The following is a 19973-nucleotide window of genomic DNA, read 5'->3' as shown; positions in this document are numbered from 1 at the left end:
TTTAGTAGCCAGGAGGTCTTGCCCAGAATAGAACTTTACCTTTAAACTGACAATACAAGGTCCATTTCATCTCTAGGTGTCAGCTCTAGATCAAGCTTTGGTCCAATGAAGTAAACCTTCTATAACCAGCACACAGCAAGCCATCAGCCCTCTGCATCCATAAGTGTATCTACTCGTTGGTAGTTTATCATGTCTGAGGAACATTAGATAGACTGTCTACCATGGTCTGCCGAACCGGTCCGTACCGGCCGGTTCGGCCCGGTACCGACCGGTCCAGCTTGGAACCGGTATCCGGACAGCGTGGATACCGGTTCCAGCTGTCCGAATACCGGTTCCAGCTATTTTCGGATTAGTACCGATCGATACACATACATACCGAGCCGTACCGGTGCGAACCGGCTGGCTCGCACTGGTACCAATTTTTTTTTTTTACCACAGCGCTCCCTCGGGAAAGAGTGCCCCCCATGTCGGGCCACGCACTCCCTTGGGGCAGAGTGCCCCCCGCGGGCGTGGGGCCACGCGTGGCGCATGGCGCGATTCCCCCGCCCGCACGGGGCTACACACCCGCGCTTCATAAATGCCATAGAGGGGCATTTAATTCCACTCTGTGGCTAGCCTGGCGCATCCGCGCGTGGACGGGAACCAAAAAAGAAAAGTTTGCCTTCTGCGATTCCTTGTGCGGTTCCACTGCGCGCGGTGCGATTCCACTGCGCGCGGTGCGATTCCACTACGCTGGGAACCGCCGCGAGCACGATTCCACCGTGCTGGGAACTGCCCCGCGCGTGGTTCCCTCGCCCGCGTGGGACAGCGGGCGCGCTGCCCCGCACACTTCATAAATGCCATAGAGTGGCATTTAATGCCACTTTGTGGCTAGCTTGGCGCGTTCGCGTGCGGATGGAACCAAAAAAAAAAAAAAAAGAAACAGAAGATCGGTTCATACCGGACTGGTTCCGGTACGAACCGGTCCGGTAGGCGACCGGTACGCCTACTGGTACTGGTTCAGTATACCTTGCTGTCTACCATTGATAAACTTTTTTCTTTGAAAATTCATTGCTGTTCCATATTCGTAACACCCAAACTAATATGAAACAAAATAACCTCCCTAAAAACTCTAAGAAAGCACATAACTAAGAGGCAGCTGGCAAATCTATAATAATTTTTTATGTTATAATATTGGTTGTGGGGATGTTTCAGGATTGCATATTTCTTTTCTTCCATGTATTTCAATCATATTCAAAATCTGAAACCTGTTATTTCTTTTCTAACTGAATTTGTCAGGAGCTGTGAGATCAAATCAATAGCACCTTATGGAGTTTTTGTTGAGATTGCACCAGGACGTGAGGTAGGTTTAACTTTGCCTTAATGTAGGTTAAGAAATGAAGTTGATCAACTTGGCTACTTGTTATGAATGATCATTTCTTCTTTTGGTCCATACACAGAAAATGCAATTTGTGAGTTAACGAGCCATAATGGGAATGGAATTTTTGGACTATGTGATACTTAATAAATCCATAATTCTAATGCCAAAACAAAAATAAGAAACAAAAGAATCCATCTGACATCACATATTTGCATATAAAGATTATCATTTTAGACACGTTTTTACCTGAATACATCACTTTGTAATTGGTGGCATATGGGTTCTCTTTAATAGGGACTATGTCATATTAGCGAGCTGAGTTCAAACTGGTTGGCAAAAGCTGAAGATGTAAGATTTTAATGCCCTTTGCCTCATTCCTCGTTTTTTGCCCAACAATTAATAGGGCCTTTGTTTGCTCTAATGATTTACAGGTATTTAAAGTTGGAGACCGTATTGATGTCAAACTTATTGAGGTTAGTGGATCTCTTTATGTATAATGTCACTGTAGGGATATCTGGTTACAAACTTACACTATACTATCCTCAGTTTTGTAACCTTTTTGTATTAAGAATCTGCTACCGCACACTGCCACTGAACAATCTTTTAGTAGTCACACACACATTTTACAATAGACATGAAAGGCACCATAAATTAGGGTCACATCGCCCTGCTTTCAGATTCATGTGCAGCCTGAGCTTCTCTTCTTTGCAAGGTTTTCTGTCCAACTATACAATGGCCTTGTCCTTGTATGGTTGTCATTAGATGACATAGCACTCACAAAACCACATTAAAGTGATACATCAAATGCTGCAGCCTTAATATTCATAATTCTTGATTTCTTTGGATTGACTTTTTTTTCTCTTACAAAAACTAGAAAGATATTCTAAGCCCCAAAAACATTATCACCATCCTGGCAATCTCAAATATTACTAATTTGCAACTACCACAAATTCAGAAATTGGAAAGGAAAATAAATAAAGAATATCCATAAATGAGAAAATTAAAGAGATGGAGAAGATTTCAAAATGAGTGGTAATTATGAAGCCACTAGTCTGTCCCTTCAAGGATACAACACCTGTTGTGGTAGATAAGGGATATAAAAAAATTGTTGCTTGATTCCATCAAATTTGCCTTATGTGGGGGCACTTTTTGTTGTTGTGGATCCATGGTTTCCAGCAAATTGAAGAGTCCATTGTTATTTAACCTACTCGACGAAGATAGCTCCAATTAAGAGACCTAAAGAAAGTATTGAGAGAAAACTACAACATTGTAATTTCATTGACACTCATTCATAGTTCATGATCTCACTAGTGGCATACACAATGTGTATCTGAATATACTTCACATTTGATTGACGTCCTAAAAAGAGAAAGGGGTACTTTAGGGGCTTAGAGGTCTGTTTTGCCTTTCCAAATTAATTTTGTTGCTTTGATTTTTGGAGGTCAATTTTGTTTGTTTTTCCTTGTTTCATGACTTGGAGGCCAATTTACCCAATTTAATGACTTAGCAGTCAATTTATTTTACCGAGTCAACAATTTAGGAGTCATTTCATCCAATTTTATAGCTTAGAGGTCACTTTACTTAGTTTAAAGAATTAGAGGTCAATATGACTTGATTTGCCCAATTTGATGACTTAGAGGTCACTTTGCCTAGTTTCATTAAAGAGCCAAGGGGTTGGAGAGGGCCGTTGCCTTATGACTATCTGTATGTATTGTTTTCATGGCCCAGAACCTGACTGTGCCGAGTCTTGAGGGCGACTACACATATGGTGAAACAGGGGCCTGAAATCAATTCAATTTGTTGCTGTGGAAGCACATGATTTCCAAAATTAAACTTCAATTCATGCAATCATAACATAAATGGCCATTTGATCATATAGAGCAAACTAAAATCTTGCCCACTTTAAACTTTTACAACTCATGGCCCTTAATTAAACAAAGTTTAATTACATTTGGTTAGAATACATATCTCATTAGAGTTAATATGTGGGTGTCCAATAGCTATAATAAGGTCGGTCCTAACTGAATGACCGAGGGCTTGACTCCAAAATGATTTGATTCATTGGATGTGATCTGCAATCTCAAAACTACTTAATACGTTATTTAGAGATTTTTAGCCTATGAAATCTAGTGGTAAGAAAAAAACATGCATTCATTTCATATTTTTTGGACTGATCATTTTTGACCCTTGGATGTATAGATGATGCTTAGGCTAGGAATCTCTAAGTCACTTGGTCTTTTCATAGTATGCAGTTCAAAGATAGCACTTCACATCCAATGACACTTATCATCAGTGGACGAAGCCCAAGTCATCTAGTTAGGACTGATCTTATTAGGTCTGCTGTATAGACACCCACATATTAGCTCTTCTATCTCTCTCCCTCTCTCTCTCTCTCTCTCTCTATATATATATATATATATATGTATGTATGTATGTATATATACTTATTCATCGATGAAGATTTCTTTGGTCTTCTAGTTAGGCATCATATGTGTTCTAATTCAAATTATGGATTAAGATTTATGTGGATCCTTTGCCCAGTGGTATATGTGGATTCTCGAGGATTTTATATGGCCTTGTATGCATTGCAAGTGGGTTTTATATGCCCACATCCAGTTCATTGGTAAGGATCTTTATGTGGCCTCATTTGCAATGGGGATTTATATGGCCTCGATAAAACGATAAGAAAATATAGAACTCTGTAATGTATAAGTTTTGCAAATATAAATTATGTTTTGGCCCAAGGTTTGCCGAATCGATATCAGAGGGCGGACCAACAAATGATTGGTTTGGCATGTGCTGTTCTACGGCGTATCGGCATAGGCAGAGCAGGAGGGGGAGGGTGGGAGATGGAGAGAGAGGAAAGAGAGTGGCAGGGAGGGAGGGAGAGGGAGGGGGGAGGGGGAGAGAGGCTTACCGAGAGAGAAACCTTAGCACTATCTCCGTTGCTGCCTCGTCCATAAGTCTGCCTCGTCTTCTTTCACCACCTTCACTGTCGCCTCATTCTCTGCTCCCTCCATGTGAAAGAATCCCTAGTGTTGCTTGAGAGAAAGAGAGATGAGAGAGAGTGAGAGCAAATGTCAAGACCCTTCATGAATCCATCAAACCATCAGGGTGGGAGGATCGCAAGCAGGGGTGGGGGCTACTTAACCTAATAGGCTAACTGGGCGAATTGGGTTCGGCCAATTTAAGCAGACTGGTTAACCGTGGGACATTTTAATTAGTTTTGGCTTGTTTACTGAACCAACAAGGAGAACAGAGATGGTTTGCCATTGGCTCGGTTCAGCACACCCTGAACCGGGTGGTACGGCACAACATGTTTTGGCCATTTGATTTTGAACAAGTATTTGAGTTGTAATTTTGTGTTAATTATTTGGACTCTTTTGCAAACATGAATTTGAATATTTTGTGCCACCTTGTTTCTTAACGAATACTTCGCTTTTGGAATTTCATAACAAAATGATTTTTAGCAAATTTCTGCTCAAGTTTTTCATTGATAATGTTGTTTTCATTATTAAAGTGATTTGTTTTCTATAGATCCTTTAATTCTTTGATCATGGTTGAGGTTTACTTGCTGAGCTTTTGTTGCCCAAGAAGACAACCCAAGAGGGGGGGTGAATTGGGTTTTAAGTAATAATTGCAAATTAAAACTTAATGAGTAACTAATTAATATTATAGCAGGCTGATTAATTAGATTACTAGTTGTAGTGAGTGGAGAGGATGGAAGAGACAATGAACCAATTACAAACACAAGAGGTTTTATAGTGGTTCAGAGCTAACCCTTGCTCCTACGTCCACTCCCCAAACTTCACTTGAGAGTTCACTATAATCTCTAGGATTACAGCCGGTTGTTTTACAAGTTCACAACTCAACTTGTTGTTTTCACGAGATCACAACGAACTCGGTCGGTTTTCACAGGCTCACCGACTAGAACCACCCGATTGTTTTTCCGGGATCACAATCGAACCCTTACACGTTGGTTTTACCCTCGGCTCACTAACCAACCTTAACACCCTTGATTCAATCCAATGATTGAATCAAGTAAGAAAAGCAGTTTGAAAAGAGTACAAGGATAGCTTCTTGAAAAGCAAATATAAACGATATGAGTAAAGAAGAGTTAGAAGCCCTCAAATAGATTTTTGAATGTGAAGAAGGGGGCTTCTCAAACTCTGCAACTCCTCTTGAGTGTGCTGAATGCGAGGAAGACGTTTGGAGGATAGACTTTTTAATGCTCTTCTCCTTCTTTCACTTGTATTTACTCTTTAGAAGCTTTGGTAGGTGGAAATCTCTTTTGCTTTGAATGGAGTGTCTCTCTCTATCTCTATTACTGTTCACTCTGGCTATTTAAGCAATCCCCATCGAAAACTAGCCGTTAGACACACTTTTAGAGCCGTTCTGCACAATCTGCAACTCCTGACACAGTGTCCGTTGGGATCGGAGTCGACTCGCTCGATCTGGAGTCGACTCGGCTGTTGCTGGAGTCGACTCATGCTTTACTGGAGACGACTCGCCCACTGTTCAAAATTTGAAATAAAGTGCTGTTCCGTTCTGGAGTCGACTCGGCCAAACCTGGAGTCGACTCGCCAATGTCCGGAGATGACTCTCCCTTCTGGAGACGACTCGTTTTTCAGGAATCCAAAGATCTTTCTTTCGGGTTTACTTCCTCGAGTCGACTCGGATTCTCTTGGAGTCGACTCGGCTCTCAGAGCCAGAAAAACTGGTCTTCTGTCTTTGGAGTTGAACTGCCTCGGAGTCGACTCGCACTTTGCTGGAGTCGACTCGACTCTCAGACACCGAAAAACTGGTCTTCTGTCTTTGGAGTTGAACTGCCTCGGAGTCGACTCGCACTTTGCTGGAGTCGACTCGGCTCTCAGACACCGAAAAACTGGTCTTCTGTCTTTGGAGTTGAACTGCCTCGGAGTCGACTTGCACTTTGCTGGAGTCGACTCGGCTCTCAGACACCGAAATTTGCTCTCTGACTTTAGTCTTGCATTCCTCTGAGAGTCGACTCTTGCTTCTTTGGGAGTCGACTCGCCAACCGTCGGAGTCGACTCGAGTTCTTCTGAAGTCGACTCGGCTCTCAGAGTCCAAAACAACTTCTCTGTCTTTCTGTCTGTTACTCCTTGGAGTCGACTCGCACTTTGCTGGAGTCGACTCGGCAAGCATCGGAGTCGACTCGAATTCTTCCGTAGTCGACTCGGTGACAGGGTCTGAGATTCATCTTTCTGTCCTGCTGTCTGTTCTCAGTCGGAGTCGACTCGCAATGTGCCGGAGTCGATTCGAGCCTATGCCAGAACGTCTGAAACACTTGGAGTTGACTCGAAATCTTCCGGAGTCGACTCGAGTTTCAGACTTTGGTTCAAACTGAGTTCCATACTTAGCCAAAATGTTTTGAACCAAAGCTAGAGATAATTAAACATAAATTCACAAATATTTGGCTGAAACACTAGATTGAATTCATTAGTATAACATAAGATATACTCAAATGCTTTGAGCTCATCAAAATCAAATAGGGTTATAATCAATCACTCCACAGCTTTGTAGCTCACATTATCTTCCATACAATTTCTCAGAACGATTGATGAGAACCCTAGTGGATCTATGTTATGAAATGGAGGCGATCTTTTGATGTTGCCTTTGGAATTATTGATTATTGAATAGGCATATGACGATGTCTCAGTTTGTTTTTAGTTACATCTTTAAAGAAAGGTCGTTTATAAAAGGTATTACTATAGTTTGAAAAACCATTTTTATCTGAGAGTTCTGAAACTAGCTTAGCACAAAATGTGAGAGACAGGAGGGAGAAAGGATCAAAAAATCGGAAAAACTATTATTAATTTCCTATACAAGGATCCATAGCATATAGTTTTCCTGTAAACAAGTAAATTGCTAAAATTAGAGTCTAAAAAATGCTTACAACTTCATTGAGGAGCAAGGATTTTAGTTCTAGTCATGGATAGTCAAGGTAGAAATAAAATCCTAAATTAATATAATGTCCACTAAGTATTAACTAAAATAAGGTGTCAATTGTAAGGATACTTGTAGATTTGTCTTAAAAAGCTTCACACCACAATCTTTCTTTATTCTAGCTGATTGCATGTATTATTTATATGTAGGATCCTATTAGAAATTTTGCTTTTAGTCCTCTGCTTTTCTATATATTTCCAATGTCAAGGTTTGAAATACTGGTACCAAGACTTGTAACAGTATTTTATTAGGTCCCAATACGGTCCCGACTCTTGGGATGATCTTGCATCCTGGTACCGTATTGGGATAATTATATTTCTATAATGTTCTGTTTCTTTTTTTTTTTACTTGCATTTGAATTATTTATTTTATTTTATTTTTGATTATTTATATTGTTTTAAGATTCTTGGTTTCTATTGTAATTTATTTTACATTTTCTTTATTGTTCTATTCTCTTTTTCAGGACTTTGTAGTTTTTACTGTATGTTTTAGTTCATCATCTTTTGATCCTTTTTTTCGTATTCTCATTTTCTGGATTTTTTATTTGAATTTGTATCTTTATCTTTTATATTCTTTATTTAATGCAGTTGTCTTTTAATATTCCCCTCCTCCATGCATGCATTGCATGCAATGACATGTGCCCTTTTGCTAGTTTGTGTATGTTTATTGTTTTTCTATGTTATTGTAACAATCCAGGACCTCACCCAAAACGGCTAGCCGGAAGGTATTATTTGGGTTCCTTGATCCTGTATAAATACCCAAGATCTACCCAGCGAATAATCGATGTGGGACTAAACACATGCCTGCACAGGTCCTCACATACTCCCCCCGTTCAAGCCCTGACGTCCTCGTCAGGCTAAGGGTTCAAATCTATTCAAATCTAATCACCAACACCACGAGTGGCCCGTGGTTAGCCCCAATGGATCCGTGCTGCAGTGTTTCCTAGTCCACAAAGATTATGGGCCGGGTCCGCTCTGATACCATTTGTAACAATTCAGGACCTCACCCAAAATGACTAGTCGGAAGGTATTATTTGGATTCTTTGATCCTGTATAAGTACCCAAGATCTACCCAGCGAATAACCGATGTGAGACTAAATACACGCCCGCACGGATCCTTACTCCCCCCGTTCAAGTCCTGACGTCCTCGTCAGACTAAGGGTTCAAATTCATTCGAATCTAATAACAAACACCACGATCAGCCCGTGGTCAGCTCCAATAGATCCGTGCTGCAGTGTCCTCTAGTCCACATAGGTTATAGGCCGGGTCTGCTCTGATACCATTTGTAACAATCCAGGACCTCATCCAAAATGGCTAGCCGGAAGGTATTATTTGAGTTCCTTGATCCTGTATAAGTACCCAAGATCTACCCAGCGAATAACCGATGTGGGACTAAACACACGCCCGCACGGGTCCTCACAGTTATAATATAATAGCTCACATTGGTTTCAATTACTGGTTTGATTCTGCTTAATTGTATATCTGCGCGTTTATTGTTTCTTTATATGTTTAGAATTAGATCATTTGCTATGAGGTCCTTGCTATGAATTGATGAATTCAATTCCAATTTTGGTTTATGTGCCTCTTGTTTCTCTAAGTTAAATATTATGTAGAAGAGTGTTTGGGGTACATTTCTATGTCACCTATGCATTTGCATCCAGCTCCTAGAATACGCATTGGATACATAACTGAATTAGATACACCTCCGATACTTAGGCTATTTTTTTTCCAGTTGCAGCCTTTAGAATCTGGCAGAGGGTTCACTCTTCCAACATTAAATTCAAACCACTATAGTAATGGTAAAGGTTTTTCATGGATTGGGAAAGAATATAGGTAGTAAAATAACTTTTCAATAAGTCGCTCTTCTAAAATTCTTAATCTCATTGGAAAGTTTGAATGAGAAAAATGTATATCAGATGACCTTTTTTTCGAGAATAGGAAGGAGTCCCGTCCATGTTAAATTAAATTACTTGGTATCAAAATCTTGTGGATACACCACTCAAGACTTGAACCCAGAACCTCCTGTTTTTAAGTGAAGGGGTCTGACCACTAGGTTAACCCTTAGTTGATGTATTTCAGAAGATCTTAAAAAATAATATCTTTTCTGTTTTCTTTTGCACAATATTTAAACATCCAATATTGTATTTAAAATTTTTTCTACATATCTCTGTATCCTTTTTTCCCTCTTATTGAGTTAAACTTGGCCGCATGTCCAGATCTAATTCTCATGTCTATCCATGCAATATTCCATTTACTTGGGAATTCTTATGGAGTGCTCAAGTCTATATGCACAAATACTTTCATTTATTGGACTCTTTTGTTTATACATGTCGAAACTCCAAAGTATTTTCTAGACTGCTTAGGGAGCGTTGATGATAAAAGGGAGTTAATTTCATCATTTAACCTAAAAGACTAGAAAGATCACACCGCCCTTCACAAATATCTGATGGAGTACCAATTGAGAAATTCACATTATAATACTGTGGTATTTTTGTTGTGCACTAAGCAAATGCTGAACATTTCCTTTTAAAGCTCAATTATTGTTTCTTGATGAAATAGACCTACAGAACACTTATGTTTGTTGTAGGAGCATTTGAGATTGTTTTTCGGAATTCTACTGTTCTGCTCCTGCCTATTGTTTTCTTATATTTTATCTCTTACTAATGCCCTTCTATTTTGGAAGTCTACACTTTAATTTTGGGTCTACTGATTAATATCTAACCTTTCTACGCATGTATGTGACTAATCCTTCTGCTGATCATGCATGTTATCCTTGCATCATGAGCATAATCCAATAAATACTTCCATGCACTCTATTGACGTCAGTCAGGACCAATTTCCTACTCTTTCAGTTTTAATTTGTGTTCAAGATATGAATATCCTTGTTGCTGCTGAATTTTAAAGGTTGGGTTAAACAGATGTTTGGATCTTCAAAATTTCCATTAACAATTTCATCCAAATTTTGTCATCTGTTTGATTTTTCGAATTTCTGACTGTCATGAGCTTTTGGCCCAGATAAATGAGAAGGGTCAACTTCGCTTAAGCCATCGAGCTCTGCTTCCTGATGTGGACCCCGAGAAAGCCAGCACCAAGCAACAAAACATTGGCACCATGAAAGAAAATATACCTCCCCAACATCAACCTGCTAAAGTTACGGCAAAAAAGCCTTTGAGGAAAGGTGAAGGTCAGCAGATTGTACAGTCATCTGAGAATTCTAAGGTAGTTAAGGTTCTCCCTCAAAAGGTAACAGCTCCGTCAGCAGATACCTCGGAGCAAGAAAGTTTGACTGACAAAAACCAGGAAAAGGCTGGGAAGCGATTAGCAAACCCTGTTAAAGGTGGGCCATATATCAACAAAGAAAGGCAGAAGAAGGTCCTTGACGAAACAGTTACTGGGGTGTCTGCTTCTAAAAATGGAATAAGTTAATGGAGAAGCTAAAATTGAGCGATACATTTCAATATACTGAATTCAGGGCCAAACTAATCTCTTGTTCCATACTATGGAAATGAAGGTCAATGGAGGATCTCATGATGCTGATGGATAATCCAGGTTTGTGTTTAACTTTATTTTCAGGACAACTTATATTCTAATTTTAGCACAATTTTTTTTTTTAAAAAAAAATTCAGTTGTCATTTTGTCTGTTGCTATTTTCACCTCTGAGTGGCTGTTAATAGTCTCCACTGGACCAGCACTGCAAGCTAGCAGCCCTTTAAAAAAAATAGATGCTTATCATATTTATTATTTTATGTTAACTTGATATTTACGCTGTGTTTGCATTAATAAGACTGGTCTCCTAACTATCCATCATTTATTTTTTGATTCTTTTAACAGAAACTCATCCTTGGTGCAATTCCTTTATTTCCTCTCTAGCTAGAGTGCTTGTGTGATAATCATATACAGATTAGAGGAAGACCAGCGCTTCATAACATTTGGTGATTCGTTTCTGCTGGTGTTGGAAACAAGAAATCTGCTGGCTTCATTTATTCACATTACAAATGGAACATTTCATATTTTTTAATTATTTATCTTTTTCTTTTTAGCAGAGGTCTAGCTACATAAGTGGATGGATTACAATTTTGTTTTTAATACAAGTGGTGTACATTAATCTATTTATTCTTATGCTTCTTGTATCTGATCTGCCAATATATCTGCAGACCAGCAAATGCATTTTGGTGTCTTAGTTATTTTTTGTTCAATCATAAGAATATCTTAGAAGTTTTACATTCACATAGAGAGGATAGCATCTCCTAAATTTTGGCATGCTTTCCGGGGGAAAGCAAATTTATGCAAGTTGCACCATTTTATGATTCTAAACTTGTGGGGTAGGTTGTGTCGCTAGCTACTTTGTTCCCCCTTGGTTATCCATGTTAAAGTTCAATGTGAATCTAAAATTTAATCTATACTGATAGCATGATGTGACATAGTTGGCTAACTTGCTATGTAATCTCCCCGGAAGAATAACTAGTTAAGGAAGAAATGGAATTGCCAACCATGAACATGAGCCAGAGTATGGTAGTCTGGGTTGTACACTGAAAAGCTCCAAAATCTATTATAAAAAGGGATGCCTGTCCTAATCTAGAGAAAAAAAACATAGAGAATAAAGGATCGTTGGTGCTTCATCTATCAGCTCTTTTGTTTGTTATTTTTCTCTCTTTTGTTCTTGAGAGTAAGTCTCTCCCTATCTCAGAAAAAGACTAGTTTACAAATTTATATATTATTCTTCATGAAAAGAAAACTATTCGATACTAGTTGGCCAATTGATACATGTAAGCACAGGATCAGCAAATAAGAGAGCCTGTATTTTTCTTATGTTAAAAGTTGTGCTAGTGTTTAGCAAATTTGTGCAGAACATATGAAATAGCAAGAGACATATCCAAAACATTTACCTTCTCTCTCTCTCTCTCTCTCTCTCTCTGTGTGTGTGTGTGTGTGTGTGTGTGTGAGATGCTAGTCCAGTGTTGTGATGATAGTTTTTAATCCGATTTGTGCAAGTGTTAGTCAAAAACAACTAGATTGCCCAAAAAATGTACAGGTCTGCCTTCATATTAGATCCTATTATGACATTGGCCTACTCCATATATGTATAAATTAATTAACAAAATTGAGCAATCATTGTTCACAACCTGTGCTAGCTGTCATCTGACTACGATTTACCACATCTAGAGATCTGTGATTCAAGACGAGACTCTTCAGGGGCTGGACAGCCTGTGAAAGCCCAGCAATATCTCGAACCTGTTGACTTGGACTTGTTGCCTTTCTCTGAATTCTCATGAATTATCTGAAGAATCTTTTGCTTGAATTCATTGTGATTTATGGGGTGAAACTCCAATTATTTCATTTCAAAGGCCTCGCCATTATGTTATTTTTTATTTATTTATTGATGAATGTCCAAGATTCAAATGTTTCTTTCCTTTAAAACGCTTCAGATTTTTTATCATGCTTCATCCATTTTCATGAGTTCGCTCCAACATGATTTTGATCAGAAAATGAGGATTTTTCAATCCGGCGAGGGTGGTGAAACTTTAGGTGACAAATTCTTGGCATATTTACCTGATCATGGTATTACCATCAAAGATCTTGTCCTTATACCTTGGCACAAAACGGTCTGACTGAAAAAAAAAAACATTGGGAAATAACTAAGCTTGGCTTAAACATGTTACGTGATGGTGATGTGTCTGCAAGGTTTTGGGTTGAAGCATTTAGCACTGCATATTGGTTGATCAATCATCTGTCCTCCTGAGTATTGGAAATCATGTCTCCATACAAGAATAAGAATCCAAAATTTGATTAGTTGCATGTCTTTGTCTGTCAGTGCCTTCCTTAAGTATGAGATTATGCCGAGTCAAAGTTTGACTCTCGCTCAATTCCATTTATCTTTGTAGGATGATATAGGGGATACCGGTGCTACCATTCTGCCAAGGGTTGGGTTTACATTTTCTAGGCATATGATCTTTGATTTGACAATTTTTCCATGGAGATTTCCAGGAGAGAGAATTTTTAATTCTCAAACTCATATCGACTTGTGTGCTTTTGATGATAATTTGTTTCGAGGAATTGACCGAAGTTCAGTGTCTATGCTTTCTCCAACTATTACATGGCCCTAGCTCCATGTTGATACAAATCTTTTTATCCTTTAGTTGTGCCTGCAAAAATGTCACTAGCTATTGATCATATAGCATCTTTTGTGCCAATCTTTACGCCTCGGCCATACCTAATTTCTCAAAATCAGTCTACTTGTGAGCCAATTTTGGTCATCCACATTGGCATCGAACCCAAGATGGTTCAACCGAGCACCTATCTTAGATTCACCTCTCCAGGAAAATACTTCTAAAGTGGACTCACCTCCAAATCCCCCATTTTAGTCCTTATTTTCAAGTCAGTTAAACTAATCAACCCATATTTGTAGACACTACTGGGCATCCTCTCTTGGCTCTTTGCACTTCAAAATAATTCATAGATCATTGTAGGAAAAATAAATAAATAAAAATAAAAATAAAAGAGCAACCACGTGACCCAAACCTTAGAATAACCCTAGGTTAACACCATTCTCTATCCTCATTGTATCTTTTAATACAAGTACATTGTTTATAAATGTAGTTATAATAAAAATCATTTATTTGTTCAAGAGGCGATCTTTATTTGAATAATTGAGATCCAATTGATCTGAATTCTTAATCTACTAATAAGGTCTGGCAGTTGAAAGAGAAGTTGACAAAAAGAAACCATATATGCAGATTCTTTCTATAATCCAGCTTTAATGATTCTTTCAGGCTAAGTTGTCAGCAATAAGTTCATATCAAACAGATAAAAAGGTATAATAGAAGTATAACTTTTTTTATATTATTTAAGCAAGCTTTCTACTCTTCATCTATTAAGGTTTAGGTACCAAAATGACTAATTCATATGATAAGCCATTATAATTACGTTAACTTTAGCCTTATTGATAGTTGGTCTATCCTTTGTCAAATTATGGCTAGACCATCTCCGATTTTGTATGATCTTGATTAGTCATTCTCTTATGCAACTTTAATCTTGCAAAATTTCTTTTCAATACGAGCATTCTAGCCTTCTCATCCAATGACCTAAGGTGGGATAATTGGAAGGGATATGACATTTAGTGAGAATTTATACTTAATTTTGGTATTATTAAAAATGTCTCACTTAAGCCGTATGCAATCTCAGCTTATAAACTAATATTAGCCTTTAGACCTAATTACTAAAGGGCTAATCCTAGCCCTTCATGTTTTCAATCCATGTAATTGGACCGACCCCACTCCAATCATGGCAACCCTAATCCAATGGAGAAAAGGGGAAGAAGACAAGAAAAGGGGAAGAAGATAAGAAAATAAGGGGGAATGGAGAGATTCCCTAACCATTTGGGCAGGAAACTCAAATGGGTTGCCCAGAGGTTCTCTCTCTAAAAAGGGCTTGAGAGAGTACTATCCATTAGCAAATACATGGTATTATTTACATACAATCTTTCATTTCTTATATAAATATTATGATATTTTATGACCTAACAGTACAAAACTTTAAACTAATGGCTTGATAAATTTTTTCAACAGTTTTTTTTTTTAAATTATAGTTTGTCTTTTGTAATAATATTTAGATATTATTAGGAAGAAAGCTCCCATTCGGAAGCTGGAAGTATAAGATTTAGCATTCACTTGTCGTAGCAATAATCTAACCGATCTTCTAAAGCCAAATGTAGCAGTATACATGGTCTCAATCAAGTAGAGACTAACAGATCTCATTTCTTAACGGCAAAATCACAAGGAAATCATATCAAATCAGTGATTGCATAAATCTCAGTTGGAATACAACAATCAACATAGGGTGTATATAGTTTGTGATCAAAATCGGAATCAGAATAGAAAGGATTGGAATGGAAATGGAATAGCCATATTCTTCGATGTATTTGGTCTATGACGGAAATCAGAATCGGAATCAGAATAGGATTTGAATGAGAAGGAGTCGAAATTGGATTTCGAAAAATTGAGTCGTATTTCCATCCCCTTTTGGAAAAAAAAATACAATTTTCTCTAACTAAATAATTGGAATGGAAGATATTCATTTCTATTTTCATTCCAACCAACCAGTCCCTTTTTTTTTTTTTTTGTTGTTGATAAAAGCCGCGTTTCATATAGTTCTTAAGTGAGTACAACCAGCTACATCAACAGAAAGAAAATAAAATAAAGCATAAGTGATTCAAATCAGTGACAACTCACTCAAGCAACCTGAAATTTAGAGAGGCATTGAAGCGTAAAGGTATTTCAATGTTTTTCTTTTATTTGTGATTCCATCAACTTTGTTGTCGAAGTTTTTTTTTTTTTTTATATTTCTTTTTCAAACACTAGCCTGCTGCACGTAAAACTCCTAGAGTTCTTGCTGCGCCTTCAACTTTTATTTTGAACCATCATGCTTTTGCACGACAAGGACGGAGGAAAAGCTGTGGAAATCCGAGGATGCAAGCATGTCTCCCACCACCCCGAGCTCAGGGAACTCGCTCCATTCCGCCAGCCCTTGTACCAGGAGCGAGGACGAGCTCTGGCGCCGCCCCACGATGACGAGGTCGAATTGGCTATCAGTGGACCTGATGGCCGAGATGGTCTGCTCCATGTCCTTGGCCACCACCTCCTGGAGCCTCAGGTGCTCGTTGTTCATGTTGTCAGACTGGAGCTTCTCGATGGCCTCTTTGTCCTTGTGGTCGTTCGTCAGCACGAAGCGGATGACGGTGAGCTGGACGCCCTTGCGGTAGAGCATGCGGGAGGCGTACGAGAGCGCCTCCCGGTCGTCGGGGCCGCCCCAGAAGAGCACCCCGATGTGCCGCTGGAAATGGCCAGGGGACGGCACCACCGGGCGATCCGCGCTTTTGCCGATGAGGATGCCCACCGAGCAAGGAGCCTATAAATTTGCATTTGAAAATATAGATTTAGAAACATAATTCGGGAGCACCATCGTAGTATTCGTACGTAATTCAATAAATGGGGTTCGACATGCAACGCACTGCAGTGCGCCAATCTATAAATATTTTATACGTCTCACCTGGGACAGGACGTTGGGGACGATGCATCGGATGGCTCGGTCGGCATCCGCGGCGGAGTCGGCGGCGTCCTTAATGTTGATGATGAAGGGCAGGACGATGATGGCGGCGCTCTTGTGCAAGGCGAGGGAGCAGATGTCCTGGTGCATGGTCTTGTAGGGGGCGATGGCGGTGAAGGGATGCACGACGACGTGGCCCTTCTTGAAGTGCTCGTAGTGGAGGAGCGCGTTGAGGAGGTGGCCCATCTTGCTGGGGTCGCCCAAGTCCTTGCTGTTCTTGTGGGCGACGAGGCTGGAGCTGGCGCTGCCCAGCTGCTCCACCAAGTGCAGCGCGTACACGCACAGCGGGTTGGCCCCCTCCACCCACGACGAATCCAGAAGGCTGATGATGGCCGGCACCGCCCCCTCCTCGTGCATGCACGCCAGGATGCGCAGCTCTGCGTGGGGCTTCAGCTGCTCGATGCTGCACCGCCCCACCACGTAGTTCACGCTCAGGGGATCGTAGTAGCGTTTCACCAGCGGGACGGCGATCCCGGTCATCAACACGATGGCGAATATCAGAACCGTGTAGCTTCCGATATCAAGGATCTGGAGACGATGGACCCAGCGGGTGAGCAACTGCTTAGGATTACATCGCATTTGGCGACATGTATATATACTTCATTCAAATGTGCATGCATGCATAAAAATTAAAAATTAAATGGGAACTTCACCTTGAAAGACCTGAAGTTCAGTAAAATAACCATCTCTATCATTCCTCTGAAGTTCATGATGAGGCCCAGCAGCAAGGCGTTGTGTGGTGATATGTCGTAGTACATGGCCGGCACCAGCGTCGCCACCAGCTTGGCGACGAACCCGATGAGCGCGACGATGAACAGCCACATGGTCGAGCTCCCAACCTGGATGCCTTCATGGTCTGCGAGTCCCGAGAAGTCTGTGATCAGACCACCCGAGAGGAAGAGCATGGGCATCAACATCTCCGTCACGATCATGTCCAGCTTCTCCACCAGCTGAGCCCCGAGGGGCGGCCCGTCCGGCACTGCGAGACCCAGAACGATGGGCCCGAAGATGAACGTCGCCCCGACGAGGTCGCTGAACAAGCCCGACACCACGACCGCCGCCAGTATGGCCATGACGGCCCCGCCTCCGACCCGCCCGCCCCGCGGGGTCCGCCGGACGATCCACCGCATGCAGGGCCGGAACACGAACACGGCCAGGAGCACGAGGACGGTACACGTAGCCAGAGACTGGGCCGCATGTAACGACTCCCCACCGGACAGCTTGATGGCGGAGAAGACGACCAGGAAGAGCCATCCCACCGCGCTGTTGACGGACGACGACGACATGGCGAGGCGGCCGAGCTCGGTGTTGAGGAGGCCGAGCTCGTCCAGGAGGTCGGCAAGGACGGGGTAGGTGGTGGTGCTCAGGCTGACGGCGATGAAGGCGAGGAAGGGGCCGGTGGCGAACTTGGGGTCGATGCGGTGGTTGTCTCTAAGCAGCTCGGAGAGGCCGACCTGGACGCCGAAGGGCACGAGAATGCTGACGAGGCCGATGGAGAGGGCCTTCTTCCCTGGCCTTAGGATGATGGACGGGTCCATCTTCACGTTCATCACAAAGAGCTTGAACATGAGCCCGTAGGAAGCCAGGGCGCGGAGCTGGCCGAACGACTTGTAGGGGAACACCCGGGCCCTGAACTCCAAATTGCGAGTAAGGAAGCAAGGCCCGAGGAGTATGCCGCCCTGCAACCACGCACGCACGTACTCCATCGATCTTTCATCATCATCATCATCATCAAGAAAGAGTAAAGATAGGAGAGGAGAATGGAAAAAGAAACAACATACGATGATGTCGCAGACGACGCGGGGCTGCTTGAGGGGGCGGAGGAGGGCGTAGACGAGGCGGGAGGTGACGGCGATGAGCAGAAGCTGGAGGAGGAGGACGGGAAAGGCATAATCGAGGGACGAGTCGTTGAGGAGGAAGCCGTCGGAGGCAATTTTGATGGGCCTCTTCCAGTCGCAGATGTCCCCCTCGTAGCTCAGGTTCACGGGGCTGTAGATGCCTTGGTAAGTCGGCGGCTTCAGAATCGTGGCATCTGCCGTGCCAGATTCCATCTTCTCCAAGATGGGATGGAAAGGTGGAGGCGGCCTTGGAAGAGGAGGATGTCTTTGAAAGAGAAATAATAGCAAAAAAAAGAAGAAGCTATAAACAGAGAGAGGCTACAGCAAGCGAACGACTGATCTGTAGGACGGGCGGCTGGGAGCGACGTCGGGAACAGAGAGGAAACGGTTGGAAGAGGAGTTGGCGGAGTGACATCCCGCGGCCGCACATCCACAACTACTTGGGTGGGCGCGTTGCAAACCGTGGAGGTAGGCCGGCCGGCCGGCCATGCATTTGGTGGTTGCAAGATCCATGTTTGCACCGTGCAAAACAGAATTAATTGCTCTTCCGCAGCATTAATCCCTCCAATAATTTTCACCAGATCTCCTGCTGGTTGCACCGGAGACCTTTGGCTGAAATTAATCTGACCATATACTGTACTCAGATGGCATGCAACTCATTCATCCAAATTAACGTGATTTTGATTGCACATCTAAACTAGGTGTGATATGTTTTAGCCAGGTTCAATTTTAACGTTTTACCCATATTGGCAATTAAATAGGTTTAGTGTGGATCCCAATCTTATATGGCCTGTTTATTGAACAGGCTGAGTTGCTTATTATACACCAGGTATCTGGGTTTTAAATTTTTACCTATTTAATAAATAGGTCAGGTTCAATTAAAAACCTGATCTATTTCTAGCTTGACGCATAACCAACGCAACCCGACTTGGTTACAGCCCACCCCAACATCTTAGGGAAAAATAAAGGCTATAGATATTTGGACGTTAGAGAGGGAATGTCAACTAAACTAGACTCTATGCTTTTAATTTTTGGTAGGAATCTGACTCTTTGGTTGCAAAAAAAAAAAAAAAGGCACTCCACGGAAATAAGAAATGGGAAATGGGGTGTGGTGAGCTGAAAATGCGAATCGAAGTGGAGGGTTGCCACAATCACATGATTTTTCTTCACAAAAATTCTGATACTGTAAGAAAATAAAGAGTTGAAAAAGATCGAGAAGAGATAAACTTAGAACAAAGTTAAAAGGTGCAGGGTGGATAGGAATAGGGGTAATGAGTAGAGGTGTCAAGCAAACTGAGTGGCTCGAGCTCGTGTTAGTCTTGACTTGGGAAAAGCATGAATTGAAGTCATTTTGAAGCTAAATAAACTAAGCTTGAAGAAACCAAATAGGCTAGAAATTACTTTCAAGCTAGGCAGAGAATTAACCTAGCTTGATCAAGCTTGGCTTGATATTGCTTGAATATAGATTTAAATTATATATATTATGTAATATAATGGATTATTGATTAAAGTTTTGATTACTGCATTTCTTTTGTTCTTTAGATCAATTAAATGTTAACCACAAATGAAATCAAGAATTAGTCTTTAATTTAAGTTGAACTAGATTTCATCTTGGATTGACTCCTATTTGGCCCGATTCGAGATTAGGCTTGAATTAAGCTCAAAAATAATATTAAACAAATCGGTCTTGTTTAGACTTAAGCTCGA

General features: G+C 41.1%; 2 protein-coding genes across 4 annotated transcripts in view; one reads left to right on the top strand and one right to left on the bottom strand.

Annotated features, from left to right (window-relative positions):
* Positions 1-11456, top strand: part of RIF10 (polyribonucleotide nucleotidyltransferase) — a 69123-nt gene extending 57667 nt beyond the window's left edge. For both annotated transcript variants that reach the window (XM_017845649.5, XM_088704193.2), the window contains 5 exons: positions 1279-1342; positions 1655-1708; positions 1792-1833; positions 10342-10875; positions 11158-11456. In XM_017845649.5, the coding sequence (XP_017701138.3) occupies positions 1279-1342; positions 1655-1708; positions 1792-1833; positions 10342-10752 (571 nt within the window). In that variant the 3' untranslated portion in view covers positions 10753-10875; positions 11158-11456. The remainder of the gene's footprint in view (positions 1-1278; positions 1343-1654; positions 1709-1791; positions 1834-10341; positions 10876-11157) is intronic.
* A 3973-nt stretch (positions 11457-15429) lies between these two features.
* Positions 15430-19339, bottom strand: LOC103718847 (cation/H(+) antiporter 15-like). Of its 2 annotated transcripts, XM_026809193.4 has the most exons (4): positions 18210-19339; positions 17082-18107; positions 16372-16956; positions 15430-16230 (listed from the first exon to the last, which is right to left on the bottom strand). In XM_026809193.4, the coding sequence occupies exons 1-4, from the start codon at positions 18477-18479 to the stop codon at positions 15730-15732; spliced, it is 2382 nt and encodes a 793-aa protein (XP_026664994.4). In that variant the 5' UTR covers positions 18480-19339; the 3' UTR covers positions 15430-15729. The 2 variants fall into 2 exon arrangements, with proteins under 2 accessions (XP_026664994.4, XP_089781431.1); XM_089925305.1 differs by having other exon boundaries at positions 15607-16230; positions 17082-18548.
* Between the last annotated feature and the right edge of the window lie 634 nt (positions 19340-19973).

This window comes from Phoenix dactylifera, chromosome 9, assembly GCF_051530095.1.
Source record: "Phoenix dactylifera cultivar Ajwa chromosome 9, Ajwa_hap1_PhDact_Kaust_v1.1, whole genome shotgun sequence".
Taxonomy (NCBI): Eukaryota; Viridiplantae; Streptophyta; class Magnoliopsida; order Arecales; family Arecaceae; genus Phoenix; species Phoenix dactylifera.
Note: the sequence above shows the minus strand (reverse complement) of the source record. Positions and strands in the feature narration are given on the sequence as shown.